This window comes from Cetorhinus maximus, chromosome 2 (assembly GCF_964194155.1).
Source record: "Cetorhinus maximus chromosome 2, sCetMax3.hap1.1, whole genome shotgun sequence".
NCBI lineage: Eukaryota > Metazoa > Chordata > Chondrichthyes > Lamniformes > Cetorhinidae > Cetorhinus > Cetorhinus maximus.
In genome coordinates, this window is record NC_135880.1 from 14050020 (window position 1) to 14072455 (window position 22436).

Consider the following 22436-nt stretch of genomic DNA (forward strand, 5'->3'; position numbering starts at 1 on the left):
GAGCTAGATTAATTAAGGGAGTTAGGAGATATTATATAGTGGTCATTTGTAAATCTATGTATGTGCTTAACATATTTTATTCTTTTAATAAATGTTTAATTTAGTTTTGTAAAAAACATAAGACTCGGTGGACTTACCACTACTGAATTCAAGGCACGCATCTCAAAATAAAGATACAAATTGCAAAAAAGTTGTGGCAACTGTTTCAAGTTTCCCTCTGGGATTTCAACAGCTCAGCATTTACCATCCATTTTGCCACGACATTCTGCAATTGTGTAAGGATTTGGTGAGACCATATTCAAAGGAATGAATACCGTTTTGGTCTTCTTGCCCAAGGAAGGATATACTTGCTTTAGAGGGAGTTCAACAAAGTTAATTGGACTGATCCTTGGGATGAGGGGATTACTCCGAGGGAAGAAATTGAGTGGACTTGGCCTATACTCCCAAGAGGTGATCTCCTTGAAAAAGATAAAATTCTTAAAGCACTTGAAAGCGTAGATGCACAAAGGATGTTTTCCCTGTATCAAGAGTCTTGAAAAAGGGGGTCACAGTCTCAGGACAAGAGATTGGTTAATTAGGTCTGAGAAGAGGAGAAATTTCTTCACTGAGAGGTTTGTGAACCTTTGGAATTCTCAGGAGAGCTGTGATTGCCCATACATTGAGTATATTCAAGCTGGAGAGCGACTGGTTTTTGGATACTAAGGGAATTAAGGGATGGGGGAACGTGGGAAGATGCAGCTGAGCCAAAATCTTGTTGAATAGCAGAGCAGGCTCAAGAGGCCAAATGGCCTATTCCTGCCCCTAAGTCCTATGCTCTTACAATGAGATTTCTTCATGTTAAAGTGACAGACATAAATTTGCTTTTATGATGCACAGAATGTAACAGTCAAAAACTATGACACTGAAATGCTTCCACCAATTGCGAAATACAATTCTAACTTTAGCAATTTTAACTCTGGGAATAATTATTTAAATGACTATATTTGCACATCAACGAAGTTTACAATCTATTTTGAGAATAGCAGCTGTGAATGCATCAAATTCCTGTGTCGCATAGTGAAATTGTAGTCCAATATTTTTTGTTTGTGAAATTTTGGGAAAGAATCCAAATCATTCCTATTCAAACTCAAAGTAATGAGGTAATATTGTAAATCAAACATCTTTCCACTATTTTTTGATTGTATTCCCATGGGGTAGCCACTGATTTTCCACCCACCCCGCCAATTGATTTTGTCTACTCTAATCCACCTGTAGGGTCATTCCTCTCCTGTGCACAAAAGGGAAGGATGGGGTGCGCTGTTATCTTGTCACTATCAATGCGATTCACTATTTAGTTGCCAGTATGTATGTTAGAGTGACTATGTCAGGACTCCCTCATTTGATTCTACCTTCATTGACTGTGAGAACATTAAGATTTAGTTTTGACACCTTCCTAAGATTACTAAGCACAGGGTGCCAGAACCAAACAGTGATGCTTCCTGCAAGCACATGCTAGTGCTCAACTCCATCCATAGCTTCATGCTCATTATAAAGAAAGAACAAATTTGCAACTACATTGCACTTTCACAATCTCACCACATCCAAAGGACTTCACAACGTACTTCACCAGCTATGAAGTTCAGTCACTATTGTAACATAGGGAAATTTAGATTCTAATTTAGGCACAGCAAGGTCTCTCAAACAGCAATGAGACAAATGACCATCTATATTCTTTTAGAGAAGCCCGTTGAGGGGGTAATTGTTGGCCAGGACTCTGAGTAAATCTTCTTCCAATACGAACATACAAAACAGGAGCAGAAGTAGGCCATTCAGCCCCTCAAGCTTGCTCCACCATTCAATAAGATCATGGCTGATCTGTTTTTGTTTCGAGTTCTACATTCCCATCTACCCCCCATAGCCTTTGATTACCTTGCCGAACACAAATCTATCTACCTCTGCCTTAAAAATATTGCACATGAATAGGGGAGAGAGCTCATCCTGAGTGAGTCACAGCCAGAGTGAGTGTGGGTATTGGCAATTTAGTGCACAGTGGGAATTGAACTGGTAAGACTTTCTCTTTAATTTCTGTAAGTTCAGTAGTCTAGTTAAAAGGTTGGTAAGGTAGCTGACTCAGCTGACTGTGTGACAGTTAACTGTCAATCACCTGAAGCCTGATTAGGGCCTGAATAGCTGTTTGAAGCTTAACTAGTGTGAATCATCTCAGCTCTATTTAAGAAAGGGACTATTTAGAAGCACACTACAGTGTGCTTGCACACGAACAGGGGAGAGACCTCATCCTGAGTGAGTGTGGGTGTTGGCAATTTGGTGCACAGTGGGAATTGAATTCGGTGCAGAGAGGAAGAGGTGCTCTTTGCATTTTTTCCTTGCTATTCAACTTCTTAAATCTTCAGAGAGTGGTCTTGCCCTGCTGCAGCAGTAGAGGCTACAAGGGAAAGGAATGACTGGTATGTAGTGGGTAAGGTAGGGTAAGTATTTACTACTTTCATTGCTTATAGTTTAAGGTCTTTTTGTGGTTTATAGTTTATATGTTCTGTAGTAATGAGGATCAGGAAAGAAGGGCCCTAGAGTAATTGATTTAAAAGGTTTAATTTAAAGGAATAAGTCATGGCAGGAGAGCTCAAAGCTGTGGTGTGCTCCATGTGGGAAGCGGGGAACATTTCCAGTGCCCGGGGCCAGCGTGTGTGCAGGAAAGGTGTCCAGCTGCATTTCCTGGAAGCTCGGGTTTCAGAGCTGGAATGGCGGCTGGGGACATTGTGGAGCATCTGCGAAACTGAGAGCATCGTGGATAGCACGTTTAGAGAGGTGGTCACACTGCCGATGAAGGGACTTGAGGAAGGAAGGGAATGGGTGACCACCAGGCAGTCCAAGAGAAACAGGCAGGGAGTTCAGGAGTCCCCTGGGGTCCCACTTGCAATTCGGTACTCCATTTGGAGGCTGATGAGAGCGCTGGTTCCTCCAGGGAGTGCAGACAGAGCCAAGCTTCTGGCACCACAAGCAGCCTGTCTGTACAGGAAGAGAGGAAGAGCAATAGTAATAAGGGATTCGATAGTCAGGGGAACAGATAGATGCTACTGTGGCCGTCAATGTGACTCCAGGATGATGTGTTGCCTCCCTGGTGCGTTGCCTCCCTGGTGCCATGGTCCAGGATGTCACTGAACAGCTGCAGGGCATCCTGAAGGGGGAGGGTGATAAGGCAGAGGTCATGGTACATGTTGGTACCAATGACATAAGTAGAAGGAGGGATGAGGTCTTGCATCAAGAATTCAGGGAGTTAGGCAGTAGACTAAAAAGCAAGACCTCTCGGGTTGTAATCTCTGGATTACCCCCAGTGCCACGTGCTAGTGGGCTCAGAAATAGGAGAATAACGCAGATGAATAAGTGGCTTAAGAGTTGGTGCAGGAGGGAGGGTCTTAGATTCCTGGATCACTGGGACCATTTCTGGGGAAGGTGGGACCTGTACAAGCAGGACGGTCGACATCTGAACCAGAGCGGGTCTAACATCCTTGCGGGCGGATTTGCTAGTGCTCCTGGGAGGAATTTAAACTAATTCGGCATGGGGAGGGGACATAGAATGTTGGCAGAATAGGGACACATCATAATACAGCAAAACAATCAAGTCAGAGGGAGTACAACTGCATTAAGTTTCAAGTAAGGCAAGGCTGGATGGCCTCTACTTTAATGCCAGGAGTATTACAGGTAAAATGGATGAGTTAAGGGTGAGGATTGACACGTGGAATTGTGATATAGTAGTCATTACTGAGACGTGGTTGAGGGAGGGTCAGGATTGGCAGCTCAACATTCCGGGATATAAAATCTTCAGGCGAGACAGGGGAGGGGGTAAAAGAAGAGGAGGCATTGCATCATTAGTTAAGGAGTCAGTTACTGCAGTAAGGAGATATGATATCTTGGAGGGGGCATCGAATGAAGCTTTGTGGATAGAGGTTAGGAATAAAAAAGGGGCAGCCACATTGTTAGGTGTTTATTATAGACCCCCAGATAGTCAGTGGGAAATTGAGGAGCAAATATGTGCATAATTTGCAGAGGTGTGTAAAAACAATAACAGTAGGGTAATTATATTAGGTGATTTCAATTTTCCCAACATTAATTGGGATAGACATTGTGTTAAGGGCTTGGATGGAGTGGATTTCTTGAAATGTGTACAGGAGAACTTTTTTTAGGTCAATATTTAGAGGATCCAACAAGGGACGCGCAGTGCTGGACCTAATTCTGGGGAATGAAGCCGGACAGGTGGTTGAGGTGGTGGTGGTATGGGGGCATTTTAGTGATAGCGACCACAACATGGTACAGTTTAAGTTTGTTATGGACAAAGAAATAGACAAGTTGCAAAAAAATGTTTTGGATTGGGGGAGAGTGGATTTTAGTAAAATAAGGCAGGATCTGGCCAAGGTAGACTGGGAACAGCTATTTGTGGGGAAATCTACAGAAGAGCAGTGGGGGGCATTCCAAAAGGAAATGGGGAGGGTACAGGCTCAACATGTTCCCTCTAGGGTGATAGGAAGGAGTAACAAGCCCAGAGAACCATAGATGACCAGAGATATTCAGATTACAATGAGAAGGAAAAGAGAGACTTTTAGCAGGTACAAGGGAAGCAAATCAGCGGAGGCATTAGTGGAGTACAGAAAGTGCAGGGTGGAGCTTAAGAAAGCAATTAGGAGAGCAAAGAGGGGATATGAGAAAGCTCTGGCTGGTAAAAGTAGGAAAATCCCAAGAATAAGCAGTACTGAGCAGACTGATGGCGCTGCGGGCTGACAATTCTGCCCTCAGTCTTTTGCAATTACCCTTGTTTAAGCTTAGCACAGCTGTTTCTGACCCAATTTCTCACACTCAAACTGAAAGCTAAATTCTACCATATTATGGTCACTGTTTCCTAGGGGATCTTTTACTCAGATCATTTATTAAACCTGCCTCATTACACATTACCAGAGCCAAAACAGCCTGATCCCTGGTTGGATCCACAACTTATTGTTCGAGGAAACTGTCCCAAACACACTGAATTCTTGTTCGTGGCTACCTCTGCCAATTTGATTTTCCCAATTTACATGAAGATTAAAATCACCCATGAGTAATGTACTGCCTTTTTTACATGCCCTCATTATCTCCTGATTTATTCTCTGTCCTACAATATAGTTACTGTTTGGGAGCCTGTAGACCAGTCCCACCAGTGTCTTTTTCCCCTTGTTATTGCTTATCTCCATCCACGTGGATTCTACATCTTCCGATCCAAGATCCTTTCTTGCTTTTGTACTTATTCCATCTCGTGCTAACAAAGCTACCCAGCCACCCTTTCCTTCCTGCCTGTCCTTTTGAAAAGACACATACCCCGGAATATTTAGTTCCCAGCCTTGGTCTCCTTGTAGCCAGGTCTCCATAATGGCTATATGATCATGCCCATTAACCTCTATTTGTGCCATTAATTCATTTATTTTGTACCAAATACTACATGCATTTAAGTGAAGCACCATTAATTTTACCTTTTTACCATGTTTCCTGCCTTTGACCATATTTACTGATTATTTTTTATGTTTGTACACTCTGTCCCTTCCTGTCACACTCCAGCTGTCATTACCCAAATAGCTGCCCTGCAAGGCTGCCATATCCTTTTGCTTTGTAAGACTACATATCCCCTCTCCAGAACCCTCACCCCCCCACCTCTCTATTTAGTTTAAAGCTCTCACTACAGCCCTAGTTATTCGGTTTGCCAAGACACTGCTCCCAACACGGTTGAAGTGAAGCCTGTCCCACCGAACAGCTCCCTTCTACCCCAGGACTGATGCCAGTGCCCCATGAACTGAAACCCATTCCTCCCACACCAATCTTTGAGCCACGCATTTAACTCCTTGACTTTATTTACCCTCTGACAGTTTGCCTGTGGTTTAGGTAGTAATCCTGAGATTATTACCTTGGAGGTACTCTTCTCCCTTTCATACTGAATGCAAAATTCAATCAAATACTGGTATGGATCTTTTATGTTCACCTGAGGAGGCAAACAGGAACTCAGTTTGAGGTAGCATCCTAAAAAACAGCACCTCTGAACGTGCAGCACTCTCTCAGTATTGCCTTGGAAGTGTCAGCTTAGATTTTGCATTCAAAATTCACCTATGTGGCTGTTGAATCTACAACTTTCTAGCACAAGAATGCCACGACTGAGCCACAACCAACATATCCAATCTCACACAAGCCCATTTTGGCTTTGAGTAATCCACTCACCATCCTGGCTTGGAACTATATTGCCGTTCCTTCACTTGTCACTGGGCCAAAATCATGGAACTCCTTCCCTAACAGCACTGTGGTGTACCTACACCACATGGACTACAGCGGTTCAACAAGGCAGTTCACCGCCACTTTCTCAAGGGCAATTGGGGGTGGGCAATAAACGCCAGCCTTGCCAGCAATGCCCACATTCCATGAATGAATAAAAAATACACCTCAGATTGGATTATTTTATGTAAGCCAAGAGCAAAGCAATCAAGTAATAACTCAAAGGCAGCTTTCTCGTTAATATTACTTCTCAAAATTGAAGTTACAAACAATTATTTCTGTTTCCTTAACTTTCCCATGACAGTATTAGCTGGAATACAATTCGTGGGTGCCAGGAACCATCTAGTAACTCACACAAGTGGTCGTTTGTCATGCATGAGTGTGGTAGGTTAGTCAACCGCAGAACCATTAAAGCCCAGCCCCATTCTGTCCTCACCCAATATCCGTACAAACACAGACAGGCATTTCCAAAGGGATTTATTTAACACCAATCATGGGCAGAGCCCTGGCCAAATTTCTCCACTCCACCATTTACTGAGGCCAACTCCAACTTTCGTAGTGCCACTGCCGACTGAGGTCAGCTAACTCAGCACTGACTGGGGGAACTGAAGTTGAGACATTGCTGGACAGCATGCCTCTGTTACTCACTGGTTAGGTTTATTGTAAGTACACTCAACTGTTAAAAGAACGAGCTTGGGGTGGTTAAAGAGACCAATGAGGTTAGGATAGGAAATTGTGTTGTGTTGAACTGAAAGGACTCATTCAAGTTTTTCTTTAACATAACAGGGACGGTTTCAAGGCAACAGTTCCCTTCCCAATGCCACTCTCACCGCATTTATATTGCCACCTCCATTATCTGTCATCAGGAAGTTTAGTTCAGAGATCACCAAGTTAAAGTCACATTTTTATATTTCCTCGTGTGAGAGAGAAAACTGCATCTGTGACGCTGATTGCTTCATTATGTAACAACAGTGCCCTGTTATTGTATCTGCACATGCTTATCATCAGTAATTCCTCAAAGATAGTTCATCAGGAAGCATCATGATTCAAATCAAAAAAGGAGCAACAAAACGAGAAATGGGAGAACAGAGAGATCCTTCCACTTCCCTGTACACCTGAACCACTTAAATAGACCATTTGCATTGCAGGAAACACTCATACTGATTAAAATACCCAATTAGAATGCAGGTATACAAGAGAAGCAGGGAGCTCGTTCTATTGATTGGACTGTATGTGTAAACTGCAGGCACGCTGACAAAATGGCCCAAAAAGACATGCCACTGGCTTTATGAAGACGAGAAACATGCAGGCCTCCTACCTCTTCCTCCTTGCTTCTGGATTTTCCTCTTCCTGTTGAAATGGGCCTGCCTCCATAGATAGCTGCCAGGTTTTGCAGGATCCCCTGTTTACCATTCAATGGGTTAAATTTAAGAAAATGGGGCTTATACAAAAAGAGTGCCCACCAAACACAAATTCAATAGTATGTGATCATGAAATACTAAAATGCAGTTTAATCCGTTCAGCAAGGAATAAATTCAACAATATCATTGCTTCTTTAAGAATGATATCAATCTTTGTTAAAAATTTATTTTGAAACCAATAGCATCAAATTAATATTTACTTCAATGATTGTGATATTCTAGCCTTAAGAGACTTTATTTGTATTTAAGACTATACTAAAAACAGCACAATGATTTCTTCTCAGAATAATGAACTTTAAAGAAAAACTGAATTAGCTTCAAAGATGTTAAATCTGAAACGATAGATCATCTTTCAGCCCAATGGATTAGCACATGAGTGTCCAAACTTAATAGTTCTGAACAGAGATAAATCAGTCATTTTCCTGAAGGTATACAGTGATGTAGCCCTGCTCCCTTGTTATATCCGATTTGCTAACACTTAGCAATTTGACTAATTAGTAAGTTAAACCCAATAGATAATTATTGCCCCATTTGGAGCAACCAATGACAGTCCATAATCACCTTGGTGTTCTGCAGAGCACCACTTTGTATAGGCAGGCACAAATCCAGGTCACAACGTGCCAAACTCTGAACTGGTTTCCCAGTGTACTTACACACCGTATAGCGAACTATATAGCTTCTCACCGGGCTAGTATAAACAGTGGCTTCAATGTGCAACATTCTGGGCTCGGTGACACACTTGAGCTCTACTCTTCAATGAATCAAACACAGACTTAGGTTTAGTGTATTATATCATTGCGATTGTACTATATATGGAGTACAAATAAAAGAACATGTGGCCAGATCAAGAGCAACATTGGAAGAAGATTGGCAAAGGGCACTTGCAAACTCTAACACAAAGCATATGATTCAACTATGGTCACCGTGATGACCCTCAAAGAGGCAGAATATGACAAAGGAGATCCCCAATTCAATCCAAGTCTGTACTCATCACAACTGGGGCCGTGGAAGTCTACAGTGGGTTATATCGCGCAACAATAATCTGATCCCTTAGTTTGCACCAGTCAAACATTTAACATTTGGCATCTTTCGTCATGGTTTAATGTCTACGTATAGAGTGGCAGCCCAAGTTTCTGAAGAAGTTAGAGTGCCTACAGGCGAAGGTTGATGTGCTTGATTGGGAGATGGAGGAAAAGAAGAGGAGGTGGGGGGGGAAGAGAAGAAAATTAGCCAAGGTGATCACTTCTGATTTCCATCCACTGATCCATTCTAGAAACTTGCATATTGGGGCATTAAACACAGATGGGATTGGGCTTGGCTGCAAAGCCTTCTCCTCACACCATGATCAGAAATCCTGTGAATCATTAACTGGGTACCCAAGTTGCCAGTTTCCAGGTCATCACTGCACACAAGTAAACCTAACTTCAGATGCAGCAGGTAAATTAGGGGACTGCAAACTGCATTAAATATCTAATTTTCAGCAGAAGTAAGCTTCAAATTGGCGCTCAACCTGCATGTGCTGATCCTAAATTAGGCCCTCAAAATTTGGGTTACAAATAGCTCATGAATTAATCAAAGATTTTGAATCTAAGAAACCAATATTAATGAGTCTTATTTTTGAAGGATCTCGCTTCGTAAGTAATGCTAATATTTCAAAAGTTATTACAGGAACAAGAACAAAGGAAAGGTCTGCAGCAGAGAAAAAGTCTGTGGTCCATTCTGCCAGTCCCAAGAGTCAGTTCCTCTCAATCACCCAGTCCCTCATAGATGTCCAATTCTGCCTTCTAAATTTTCCTACCATATGCCTCACTGAGCAGCTGTTTTCACATGTTGACCTATGTAAAAGTAATTAAATTTAAACTTTGGCTGAATCTTGCATAAGTGCACAATGTCCCCTGGTTTGGGAGTTTGTTGTAATCTTTAATGTATTGAGGATTTCATGTATCTATTTCCTAATGAACCCCTTGTGTCACCCCTAAACCTGCTCTTCTTCAGATTAGATAATTTCAGACCTTATTAAGAAGCAGTTAAGTTTTCCCTTTTCTGTACTGCCTGCCTCCACTGTTTGATATAATTGCTGTACTATGGTGGTCACAATTGTACACAATTCCTTAGATGTAGACATACTAGTGCCTTCTACAGATTCAGTATCAGCTCTGGGTTTGGAACTATATCTGTCTGGACTTACATCCCAGGTGAGATTTCCTTACTATTGTCACACTGTGATCCATATCAAAATCAATGTTGGCAGGTGTTCCCTGAACCACCTATTTCCTGATTGCTGACTTAACATGATGTCAGATAGCATCAATGCACATGGTGCTATTTTCTTGATAAATTATTCCATCTAACAATCCAAGATTACACCCATGATCATGTTTTCTCTCCTACTGCAGCCTTTACAGATTTCCCAATCTATCCCTGGTAAATTGGTCACCCATATGAACAGCATCTCTTGTACATTCTTCCCTCATTTCGCAACATAGTCCAATCCATCCTAACAAAGTTATTTCCCTTCTCTCATGTCTTGTATCTCCCCCAACCATTCTATTTTTCACAGCATTACTGAATGATAGACTAATCTCTATGCTCCGTAGCAAGAGGCCAAGCCCAACCACTGTCCTTAATAGGATGGCAAATGCAGAGGTGGTTAAATAAGAGGCTACCTCCCAGAAGATTGTACCACAGACATGCTGCAAGCATCAGGATCTGCATTTGGTCCTGACATCGTGGTCCCAAAGCCCTCAGGGAGATCCAGCCCAGAGTTTCAGTGGCATTGGAAACAAGGCAGGACAGAAATGGGCAATGTTTTGGAGTTGAAAACAGGTGGCTTTGACTCTGGGTAGGGTATGAGTTTGAAGCCTAGCTCAAGTCATCACAGTTCACCAAGGTAGCTCACACTCTTGTGACATGCCCACAATTAAGGCTTAGGATATGGAATTTCTGGTGCAGGCATCCTGGACTCAAAACTGTTTATGTCAAGCCTGGGGAAAGTCTGGAATATGTATGGCTTCATGATAGACAAGCACTTGGAAAGCACAGCAGTAATTATGAAGCTAAGCAAGGAAGGGGAGCAACAATGGTGAAGCCAAGGGTTGTCAGCATACATATAGTTGGTCCCATGCTTGTAGATAAATGTCACCCACACTAAGTAGATGAGAAGTATTCAGCAACCAAAGATAGAAGATGCATGTCTGAGTTGGCCACGTGGATGAGAGAGCAGAATCCACACTAAACGTGCAAAGTTAATGTTTAAAAGAGTTAATGTCGAAATCCAAATCTGTGCATTGTCCTTTTATTCAGTTTCTATATCGGAAAAATATTAGGAGTAACCATTAGGATCAGCACAAACAGGAGCATCGAAGATTTTCATCTCTGTGGGTCACTTAAGTGGATGCAATGAAGCCTCATGGGTCACATAGAAAATCAACATTCCCATCAATTTTGCAGGCATCTCTGCCCAGAGATAGAGGTCTTGCTGTTCTGATTTAGGATTCATACACCAGTGAGGCAAAATAATTATAACGAGCCCATTAGAGACCCCAAGCTGAAAAAATTCAAACAGGACAAGTCAGTATGAAAGAACTGACTTACCTGGACTTCATTAGTCAGATTGAATGGACATTCCTGCGGTTTTTTATTGTTACTTGTTCATAGGTTATGAGCATCGTTGACAAGGCCAGCATTTGCTGCCCATCTCTAATTGGCCTCGAGGAGGTGGAGGTGAGCCACTTTCTTGAACCGTTGTAGTCCATGTGGTGCAAGTACACCCAGAGTGCTGTTAGGAAGGGAATTCCAGAATTTTGATCCAGTGACAAGTGAAGGAACAATGATGTAGTTTCAAGTCAGGATGGTGGTGTGGCTTGAAGGGAAAGTTGCAGGTGGTGGTGTTTCCACGCGTTTTCAGCCCTTATCCTTCTAGGTGGCAAAGGTCAAAGATTCAGAAGGTGCTGTCGAAAGAGTCTTGATGAGTTGCTGCAGTGCATCTTGTAGATGGTACTCATTGCTGTCAGTGGTGGTGAAGTTTTTTAAAAATTCTTTCACAGAATGTGCACATTGCTGACTAGGCTAGCATTTTTATTGCCCAACCCTAATTGCCCTTGAAAAGGTGGTGCTGAGCCACCTTCTTGAACTTCTGCAGCCCATGTGGTGTAGGTAAACCCACAGTGCTATTAGGGAGGGAGTTCCAGGATTTTGATCCAAAGGTAGTGAAGGAGCTGCGATATATTTTCAAGTCAGGATGGTGAGTGGCTTGGAGGGCAACTTGCAGTTTGTGGTGTTCCCATGCATATGCTGCCCTCGTCCTTCCAGGTGGTAGAGGTTGCGGGTTTGGAAGGAGCTGTCTAAGGAATCTTGCTGAGTTACTACAATGCATCTTGTATTTGGTACACACTGCTGCTACTGTGCATTGGTGGTGGAGGGAGCGGATGTTGGAGGTGGTGGATTTGGTGCAAATGAAGCAGGCTACTTTCACCTGGATGATGTCGAGCTTCCTGGGTATGGGAGCTGCACTCATCTAGGCAAGTGGAGAATATTCCATCACATTCCTGACTTGTGCCTTGCAAATGGTGGGCAGACTTCAGGGATTCAGGTGGTGAGTTACTTGTCAGAGAATTCCCAGCCTCTCACCTACCCTTGTAGCCACATTATTTATATGGCTGGTCCAGTTCAGTTTCTGGTCAATGGTAGTCCCCAGGATGTTAATGGTGGGAGATTCCATGCTGGTAATGTTGTGTGGAACATCAAGAAGAGATGGTCAGATTCTCTCTTTTTGGCACAAATGTAACTCGTAAATTCATTTAAATGTGCTGGGCCGCAAGTTACTTAAGGCGTCTATCATCACAGTACATAACCCCTAGCTCATAAACTGACTAAATAGTTGCCAAATGTAGAATGCAAGCAATGGGTATAATAAAAATGAACTAAACTGCATCAGTTTTGCTAAGAAAGCAGTTTGTAGAATGTTAACATTTTACAACAATATAATTGATGCGCTACATTTAAATATAAAGTTTTGATATATATTTGCTTTTCTTATCTAAAGGATATAAATTCCTGCTTGTGTTAGAACATGACACTCTGGTTTATCGAAGGAGTGATAATAGGTGTATGGCAATGCCTGTATAATCTGTTTCAAGCATTTTACCACTAGCAATTTTGTAACTTACAATTTACAGAATAAAAATAATCTGCCTAAAATACTGTCAATATTAACAAATCCACTGGAATGTACTGGCGTGAATACAACTTATCAACCATGTGGTTACAGCACTTTCATGAGACAGAAGAAAGCACTTCCTTCAGTAATCTCTGTAAATGTTGTAAATTAGCTTAGACATCACGAGGTTTCACAATCAGTTTGATCATCTCTCTGTAACAAAATCAAACTGGCACTGTCAACTTTTGGGATGGAGGAATAAAGTAAAAACTTTTTAATCAGTAATTGCTGCTGAAAAAATTTGCCAACGCAGTTATTTATTCAGAATTATTAAACGATTGCAAACAAAATGATCAAATATATTTCATATAAAACTTATTTTTTTCAGGGTCAAATGCTTAACATAAGCATGCCAGCATTTAAAATAGAAATGAGTAAGCTAATCATGCTTCCAAGATAGAAAACAGAAAATTCTAAATTTCATGTTTGTGACGTGATACATTCACACGACTCTCCTGTTTCCTATATTAACAGAGCATTCGCCTATTCAAGGCACCACTTGAAACCTAGCAAAGGATTATTACAGAACATGGTGAATGCGCATATACTGATGTTTGAGGCAATAATTCCCAGGCTAGTAACCCTCTTATTTCAGAGTATATCATATTTGTTAATACCATGCAGGGGGGTAAAAAAAGTAAATTCTGAAAAGATCTGAGCCCTATTCTGAACTGTTAATTGTTCAACATCTCTTAGACAATGGAGAGCTTTATGTAATCATTCTGCAACTTGAGTCCCTACGAATTACTTCACAGCCACCACATGCAATTTTGGCGGGTACAAACCATCAATCCTAAATTGTCTTTTTTTAATTCTTTCATGGGATATGGGCCTCATTGGCAAGGCCAGCATTTATTGCGCATCCCCAATCTCTCACAGAAGACCAAGTATAAGATGCTGTTAGAGGAGTAAACAATCTTCCTAAAGTTAAAACAGAAGATTTACAACTTTGTCTTTTCCCCAAAATGTAGTCTGGTGGCATGGCAAAGAGATCCGTCTTAAACATTCATGGTTCTGGATTTTAAATTCCAATAGATGTCACATTCCAACTTGTCAGCTGTGCTGACACATTTTGTTCATCAGTCCCAAAGACAGCATGATTAAAGCTCTGAGTTCAAAATAAAAGTTGATGCAACAGCGAGAGTACTATTGCACACCTCTCATGACTTTTTAGTTACAGTTATAGAAAAATGACCAACCGCAGAATGATCAATACAATGTGCATCAGTAGCTGACAATACTTACTTCCTACCACCTGGCTCCAATTCATACTCTCGGGCCCTGAAGTGATGCATGTACTCTCATGCAAGTGCTGGCTACAAGGTTTTAAATATCTTTAAAAGTACTACACATCCTTGAAACATTTAAATGAGCACTGGGCAAGTGTAGATATCATACTGGAAGTTCAATGAACCTTCTGCAAACTTTGTAAAGTTGGTTTGGCTATTCAGTGGAGTTAGACTGCCTCCTGTGTGTCACGCATACTTTTAACAGAATTAAAAGCACAGAAACAGGCCATTCAATCCAGTTGGTCCCTGCTCCAGATGAATTTTCTCCCAATATATTTCATCTATCCCACAACCAAATTCTTCTAATTGCTTCCCACTCAATTATCTAGCTTTTGCTTAAATGCTATTTGTCTCAACTAGTCCATGCATTAGTCAGTTCCAATTATTTTTATTGACCTGTGCGTTCCAGCTCTCTACAAGTGCAATTTAGCAAGTCCCACTTCTTCTCCATAAGCCTGGAAATTCTCTCTTCAGGCGCTTTTCCAATTCCCTTTTGAAAGCCCTGATTGCACCTGCCTTTGCCACACTCTCAAGTTGTGCAGACCAGACTCTAGCCACTCGCTGCCTTAGAAAACTTTTCCTCATGTCACCATTGCTTCCTTTGCCAACCATCTTAAATGTTCACATAGGGCACAGAAGAAGGCCATTTAGTACATCGAGTTCATGCCCGCTCTCTAGAGCAATCTAGTCAGTCCCATTCCACCCTTCTACCCCCGCAGTCCTGCAAGTTTACTTCCAAGTGTCCATCCGATTTCCTTTTGAAATCATTCACTTCTCCAATTCCACCACCCTCATAAATAGTGAGCTCCAGGTCTTACCACTCTCTGCCTAAGATACAACCCAGTAGCATTTGCCCAAAATCTTAAACCTGTGTCCCCCAGTCCTTATACCACCAGATAATGGGAACAGTTTTTCTTTGTCTAAGTTATCTAAACCTGTCAAATCTTGTACACCTCTATCGAATCTCCTCTCAACCTCCTTTGCTCTAAGAACAACCTTGGATTCTCCAGCCTAACCTTGTAGCTGGAATCCCAAATCCCTGGAACCATTCTGGCAAATCTTCTTTGCGCCCTCTCATGGACCCTCAGGTCATTCTGCAAAGTACATTGACCAGAAATGGTTGCTTACTCATGTTGGCACCTAATCAGAGCCTTATAAAGGTTCAGCATAAGTTCCCTGTTTTGTATTCAATATCTCTATTTATGAAGCCCAAAATTCCATCTGCTTTGCCAACCACTTTCTCAACACGTTCTGCCATCTTCAAAGGTCTGTGCACCATCATCCTGGGGGATTACCATTGACCAGAAACTGAACTGGACCAGCCATATAAATACTGTGGCTACAAGAGCAGGTCAGAGACTAGGAAACCTGCATCAAGTAAATCACCTTCTGACTCCCCAAAGCCTATCGACCATCTACAAGGCACAAGTCAGGAGTGCCTAGATGAGTGCAGCTCCAACAACACTCGAGAAGCTTGACACCATCCAGGACAAAGCAGCCCACTTGATTGGCACCCCATCCATAAACATTCACTCCCTCCACCACCGACGCACAGTGGCAGCAGTGTGGACCATCTACAAGATGCACTGCAGAAACTCACCAAGTCTCCTCAGACAGCATCTACCAAACCCACGACCACTACTACCCAGAAGGACAAAGACAACAGGCGAATGGGGACACGATTACCTGCAAGTTCCCCCTCCAAGCCACTAACCATCCTTACTTGGAAGTATATAGCTGTTTCTTCACTGTTGCTGGGTCAAGATCCTGGAGTTCCCTCCCTAACAGCACTTGCAGTGTACCTATACCAGATAGACTGCAGCAGTTCAAGGCAGCTCACCACTAGCTTCTCGAGGACAATTAAGGATGGGCAATAAATGTTGGCCTAGCCAGTGACACCTACATCCCATGAATGATTAAAAAAAACATGAACCCCCAGGTCTCTGCCTCTGCACACACTTTAGAACAGTGTCAGTGAGCCTATGTTGCCTCTCCCTCTTCCTTCTGCCAAAACGAAGATCCCCCACCACACCTCTATGTATTAAATACCATCTGCCACATGTCTGCTCATTCTACTAGCTCACCCATGTCCTATTTGTCAATTGGTATCATCCTCATTGTTTCCCACACCTCCAAGTTTGGTATCATAGGCAAATTTTGAAATTTTACTCTGTATTCCAAAACCCAAGTCATTTACATGTAAAAAACAGTGGTCCGAGCACTGAACCTTGGGGAGCACTATCTACCATTTGTCTGAAAAACATTCATTTACCAGGATTGGCTGTTTTCTGTTCTCAAGTCAACTTTTTAAATCCAAGCTGACATTCAGCCTTCTATGCCATGAACCTGTTTTATTAAACAGACTTTTAATTGGCACTTTGTCAAAGCTTTCGTCAAATTCTTATAAACAACATCCACTGCATTCCCTTCATTAACCTTCTCTCCATCAAAAAATTCAATTAGTCAAGCACGATCTGCCTTTTACAAATCCATTCTGGCTCTCCTTAATTAACTCAAACCTCTCCAAGTGCCTGCTGATTTTTGCCTTAATTACTGTTTCTAAAACCTTACTCACCACTGATGTTAAACATACTGGCCTGTAGTTCCTAGGAATGTCCTTGCACCCTTCTTCAAACATGCATCACATATGCCACTTTCCAGTCTCCTAGCACCCCCCCTATATCTAGGGAAGTTTGGAAGATTATGGCAAGTCCTTCTGCTGTTCCCACTCCCTCTAGCAACCTGGGATGCAAGCCATCTGGACCAGGCAACTTATCACAGCATAGCCAGCCTTCCCAGTACATCCTTCCCAATTTTTCATCCCAACCATTACCCTCTACAATCGCTGCTTCTACTGATATTTTGTCAGCATCCTCTTCCTTAGTAAACAACAATACAAGCCTTACCCTGTGCCCTTAAGCATATATCACTCTTTTTGTCCCCAGTCGGGCCCACCACACCTCTTACTACACACTTACTATTCACATGTCGAGAGAAGATTTCTGGGTTCCCTTTTATGTTAACTAACATTCTATTCTTATATTCTCTCTTTGCCTGTCGTAATTTCTTCTTCATATCCCTCTCAACTTTTTGTATTTGGTCTGATTCGCGCTCGAAGAATTCACCTGATATGCTTCATACACCATCTGTTTTTTTGTCTCATCATATTCTCTATCTCCTTCGTCATCCAAGGAGCCCTGGTTTTGGTTCCCTTATCTTTCATCCTTGTTGAAATTGTATCTTAAGCATCTCCTCAAAGATCACCCATAGCTCCGTTAGTTTGTCCTGTCAATCTTTGGTTCCATTTTATCCATGATAAATCCCTTCTCATTCCATTGAAATGGGCCTTCTTCCAACTTAGAAGTCCTACTTTAGATTGCCCCTTGCTCTTCTCCATTACTGATCTAAATCTTATGATATGATGATCACTTTTACCCGTCTTCCCCCACAGATATTTGGTCCACCTCATTCCTCAGCACTAGATCTAACAATGCCTCCTTCCTAGTTGAACTGAGAACATACTGGTCAAGGGAGCGCTCCTGAACACTTTTCAGAAATATGTCCCACTCTTTACCCTGTAACATTATCTCAATCACTATTTAGGTCATTGAAGTTCACCAATTTCACTATTTTATAGTTCTCGCACATCTGATTTCCCAGAAGATTTGTCTTTCTAACTCTCTCTCTCTCTATTTGGATGCCTGTAGAATACCCCCAGTCGAGTGATCATCCCCTTTATGCCTCAACTCTAACCAAATGGATTCTGATTTTGCCCCCTCAAAAACATCCTCTTTCCAACACTGCAATTCTCCCTTAATGAGTACTGCTACAACACCTACTTTTTCTCCTTCCCTATCTTTTATGAACACTTATCCTTGAATATTAAGCACTCAGTCCTCATCATTGTTAGGCCAAGTTTCCGTTATTGCCACTATACCATATTCCCACATGGCTACTTTTGCTTTAGCTCACCAACCTTATTCACCACACTTTGTGCACTTATATACATGCATTGTAAACTTGTCTTTGTATTTCTCATTGTCTGCTCTTTTGTAATATAGTACTACTTCTTCCTCTAGGAAGCTAGTTTTTTTCTTAAGCAATTTCTTGCTCTTCTTTCTAGCACTCAATGCAGCCATGCGCTTTTAAAAAAAAAGCATTAAATTGTCTGTTGTCCTCTGGTTCTTGGACCCTTCAGCCAATGGAAACTTTTTCTCAATCCACCCTGTCCAAACTCATGATTTTGAACACTTCCATCAAATCTCCTCTCAACCTTCTCTTAAAAAAGAGAAGAATTCCAGTTTCTCCAATCTATCCATATAACTGAAGTCCCTCATCCCTGGAACCGTCCTCAGATTTTTTCTGCATCTTCTCTAAAGCCTTGAGATCAGTCCTAAAATGTGGTGCCCAGAATTAGACACAATACTCCAGTTGAGGCTGAACCAGAGTTTTACAAAGGCTTGTCACAGCTTCCTTGCTTTTATAAGCTAAGCCCCCACGTCCAAAGCCCAGGATTCTGTATGCTTTATTAACCGCTTTCAACCTGCCCTGCCACCTTCAACAATTTGTAAATATCTTCTCGCCAGGTTCATCTTTTCCTGCACCCTGTTTACAATTGTGCCCTTCTCTTTATATTGCCTCTCCTTGCTTGTCCTACTAAAAACACCTCTCTGCATATCCTCTTCATCTCCATCACTATCCTCCTTCTGTTAAAAGGGCCCAAGAATCTTCCTAAAGTTAAAATGGAAGATCTACGGTTTTGTTCTTTTCCCCAAAAAGTAGTCTAGTGGCATGGCAAAGAGATCCAGTCTGGTTCTGGATTTAAAATTCCAATAGATGTCACATTCCAACTTGTCAGTTATGCTGACAAATTTTGTTGGTCAGTCCAAAAGACAGCACAATTAAAGCTCTAAGTTCAAGATAAAAGATGCTGCGACAGCCAGGGCAATATTGCACACCCTCACTTGCATTTTTTGCTGCAGTTATAGAGAAACAACAAATCTCAGAATGACAGGTACGATATCCATCAGTAGCTGTCAATATCTGTATTCTACCACCTGCTCCAATTCAAACTCTTGGGCCCAGGAGAAATCCTCCTCACAGTTCACCACAGTTCCACATTTCGTGCCGTCTGAAAATTTTGAAATTGTGCCCTGCACACCCAAATAGTTCACCAGGGGAGACTGTGGCATAGCAGTAATGTGATTGGACCAGTTATCCAAGGGCCCAGACTAATGCCCAGGAGTCCTGGGTTCAAATTCCACCAAGGCAGCTTGTGGATTAAATTAATTCCGTTAATAAAATCTGAAATCTAGTTTCAATAATGATGGCCATGAAGCTATCATCGATTGTCATTAAAAAAAATCTGGTTCACTAATGTCTTTTGGGAAAGGAAATCTCCCATTCTTACCTGGTCTGACTCCAGACCCACTCTTCATTGCCATCTGAAATGGCCTAGTTCAAAGGCAATTAGGGATGGACAACAAATGCTGGCCTTGTTAGCAATGCCCACATCCCATGAAAGAATAAAGAAAAAAAAATCAAGAAAAACAGTGGTTCTACACCAAATCATGGTAGATCTTCTTTCAGTTTGAAAAGCAAACGTTCACCACCTTTTTCTGTTTCCAATCACACAGCCAATTTTGTATCCATGTTGCTACTGCCCCTTTTATTCCATGAGCTCTAACTTTGCTGGCAAGTCTATTATGTGGCACTTTATCAAACACTTCTAGAAGTCCACTGACATTATATCAACCTCATTAACCATCTCTGTTACCTCATCTAAAAACTAAAACAAGTCAGTTAAACATGATTTGATTTGAATAAATCTGAGCTTCTTTTCCCCAATTTACTCACACTTGTCAAAGAGACTGTTAATTTTGTCTCAGATCATCATCTCTAAAAGCTTTCTCACCACTAAGGTTAAACTGACTGGCCAGTAGCTGCAGGGTTTAACCTTTCACCCTTTTTTGGATAAGGGCGTAAACATTTGTAATTCCCCAGTCCTCTGGCACCAATCCCCCCTACCCCGTGTACAAGGAGAATTTGAAGCTAGTTCCTCTGCAATTTCCACCCTTACTTCCCTCAGCATCCACGGATGCATCCCTTCCAGTCCTGGCGACATCAACTTTAAATAAAGCCAGCATTTCTAATACCTCCTAATTATCAAATTTTAGTCTATCCAGAGTCTCAACTACCTCCTCTTTCACTATGGAGGATACCGCGATTCCACATAATTACTCCCCTGACCGAGGAATTAAAAGTGCAGATGCAAAGAGGCTATGAAAACAGTGGCATGCACCAACATCATGCAATTAACCCATTGTACCTCTCTCAACAGTTTAGAAAAGAAAACGGAACCAAAAGTTTCATACCAAGTGTCCTTCACCACGTGCTTTATTCTGTAATGCTTCCCGCTTTCGCTGCCAAAATTCTTCTACTTGCTTTGCCCTTTCTGCAGCTGCATATCCTCGCTGTCTGGATAAATAGATAGCAAAATGTAAAAAAAAAAGCTTCATTACAAGAAGTCAGTTTTATAGGAGTGCAAATAAATTAATACTCATTGTATTTATACACACACATATATTTATACTAACAGCTGAGGTACAATCACTTCCTTAATTTCTGTGAGATTCCTTTTTTTTGTCATACAAGTGGGTAAGTTGCACAGAGAGCTTTAAGAGATAACCAAGCAGCATGGAACTGGACTTGCATAGGCTAGACTGAATAGGAACGGATGGTATTCATCAGTTGAGTTTTACGACAATCCAGGAAACCAAACTTGCATTTCCAAAAATAACCCTACACAGATTTACTATTGTATACAATGGAATATGTTTTGAACATGGACATTATAGGTAGGTGGCTTGGTGGCATAACTATGCGCATTTCTACATCATACAATGAACAAACTTCAATTTGAGAGAGGTTGTAGGGGTTGGGAATATTAACCTCAAAGAGGTGCAAGGTCTGTTCTACTTTTCACAGCTACGATTTTAAAAGATTCAAAGAAAGTTTTCTCAAATACAATAGGTATGCAAAGTAGAAAAGGTGCAAGTCACTTATAAATAACTCGAAATACTCAAACAGGTCTGACAGCAACTGCAGAAAGAGAAACAGAATTGACATTAACCCTGTTTCTCTCACGACAGATGCGGCCTGACCTGCTGAGCTGTTCTAGCATTTTCTGCTTTTATTTCATATTTCCAGCATCTATAGTATTTTGATTTAATATAAATAACTGGTTTGTCTACGGGCATTTATCCATTTATAAATAGCTTTTCAGTTTCTCTCTTTGGCACAACTCACACAGAAACAAAGTTCAGGATCGGCATAACTTTTTCATGCTGGCAGCATCAACTTGAACTAGATCAACTGCCCCTCAGCATAAGATACCTTGGTCTTGGCAGAGGATACACCAGGAATCGGAAATCCGACATGCAAAAACCACACTTCAGAGACTTCGGTTGGAATCATCCATGTCCACTGGCGCCGGGTGTGTTCAGTGGCACAAACGGACAATATGGCGAGAAGGCCAAAAACCGGTTTCACAACATCGTGAAACCAGTTTGCAATCATCTGCTCAGCCCGTCGTTGGCGGGCCACATTTCCCACCAGCAGATGTCAGGAACCTCATTGTAATACATCAGCATATCATTGTAAGGCTAGCCCGCCAGACTCATTTCCCCCAATCCCCCCCCCACCGGCTATTAGCCCATGTCAGCGATTTCGCAACAGCATATAAAAGGCGTGCGCTTTGAGGGAAACTCTTGAGGTGTGTGCACAGTAATGTTGCGGAGCACAAATGAGGGGTGCCTGTTGGACTCCAAGGCTGAGGTGCTGGGGGGAGGGGTCAAAGGCTACCCTGTGATTGAAGGTAGTGCACAAGCACGTGCGGGGAGGGGCAGGCAAAGGAAGCGGCCACGCATTAGGGAAACCTTGTATAAAAAGTGACCATTCCTTTGCAGCCGAGACGGTTGAACATTGCCTGAACATCACAGCCTGAACATTGATATGATTGAGTCGGACCTCTAGCGTATCTGCCCACTCAAGCAACACAGAAGCATCAAAAGGTCACTAAGTGCTCCAGAGCTTTTCACTCCTCGGGCACAGACTGCAAAGTAATGAGCGTTTTAGTGGACTGCAGAACAGTTGGATGACTGGGTATGTTGTACACTCTCCTTGCTAAAGCTGGCCATGGAGCAGTCACAGGTGGAGGCGCTCACAGCC

The 22436-nt window shown here is 42.0% G+C and overlaps 1 protein-coding gene across 14 annotated transcripts in view; it reads right to left on the reverse strand.

The window, feature by feature from the left end:
• Positions 1 to 22436, reverse strand: part of nek1 (NIMA-related kinase 1) — a 166891-nt gene that overhangs the window by 72865 nt on the left and 71590 nt on the right. For 8 of the 14 annotated variants that reach the window (XM_078560972.1, XM_078560953.1, XM_078560932.1 and 5 more), the window contains 2 exons: positions 20582 to 20684; positions 7598 to 7681 (listed from right to left, as the gene is read on the reverse strand). In XM_078560972.1, coding sequence (XP_078417098.1) covers positions 7598 to 7681; positions 20582 to 20684 — 187 coding nt within the window. The remainder of the gene's footprint in view (positions 1 to 7597; positions 7682 to 20581; positions 20685 to 22436) is intronic. The other 6 variants (XM_078560992.1, XM_078560982.1, XM_078560945.1 and 3 more) reach the window with 1 other exon arrangement.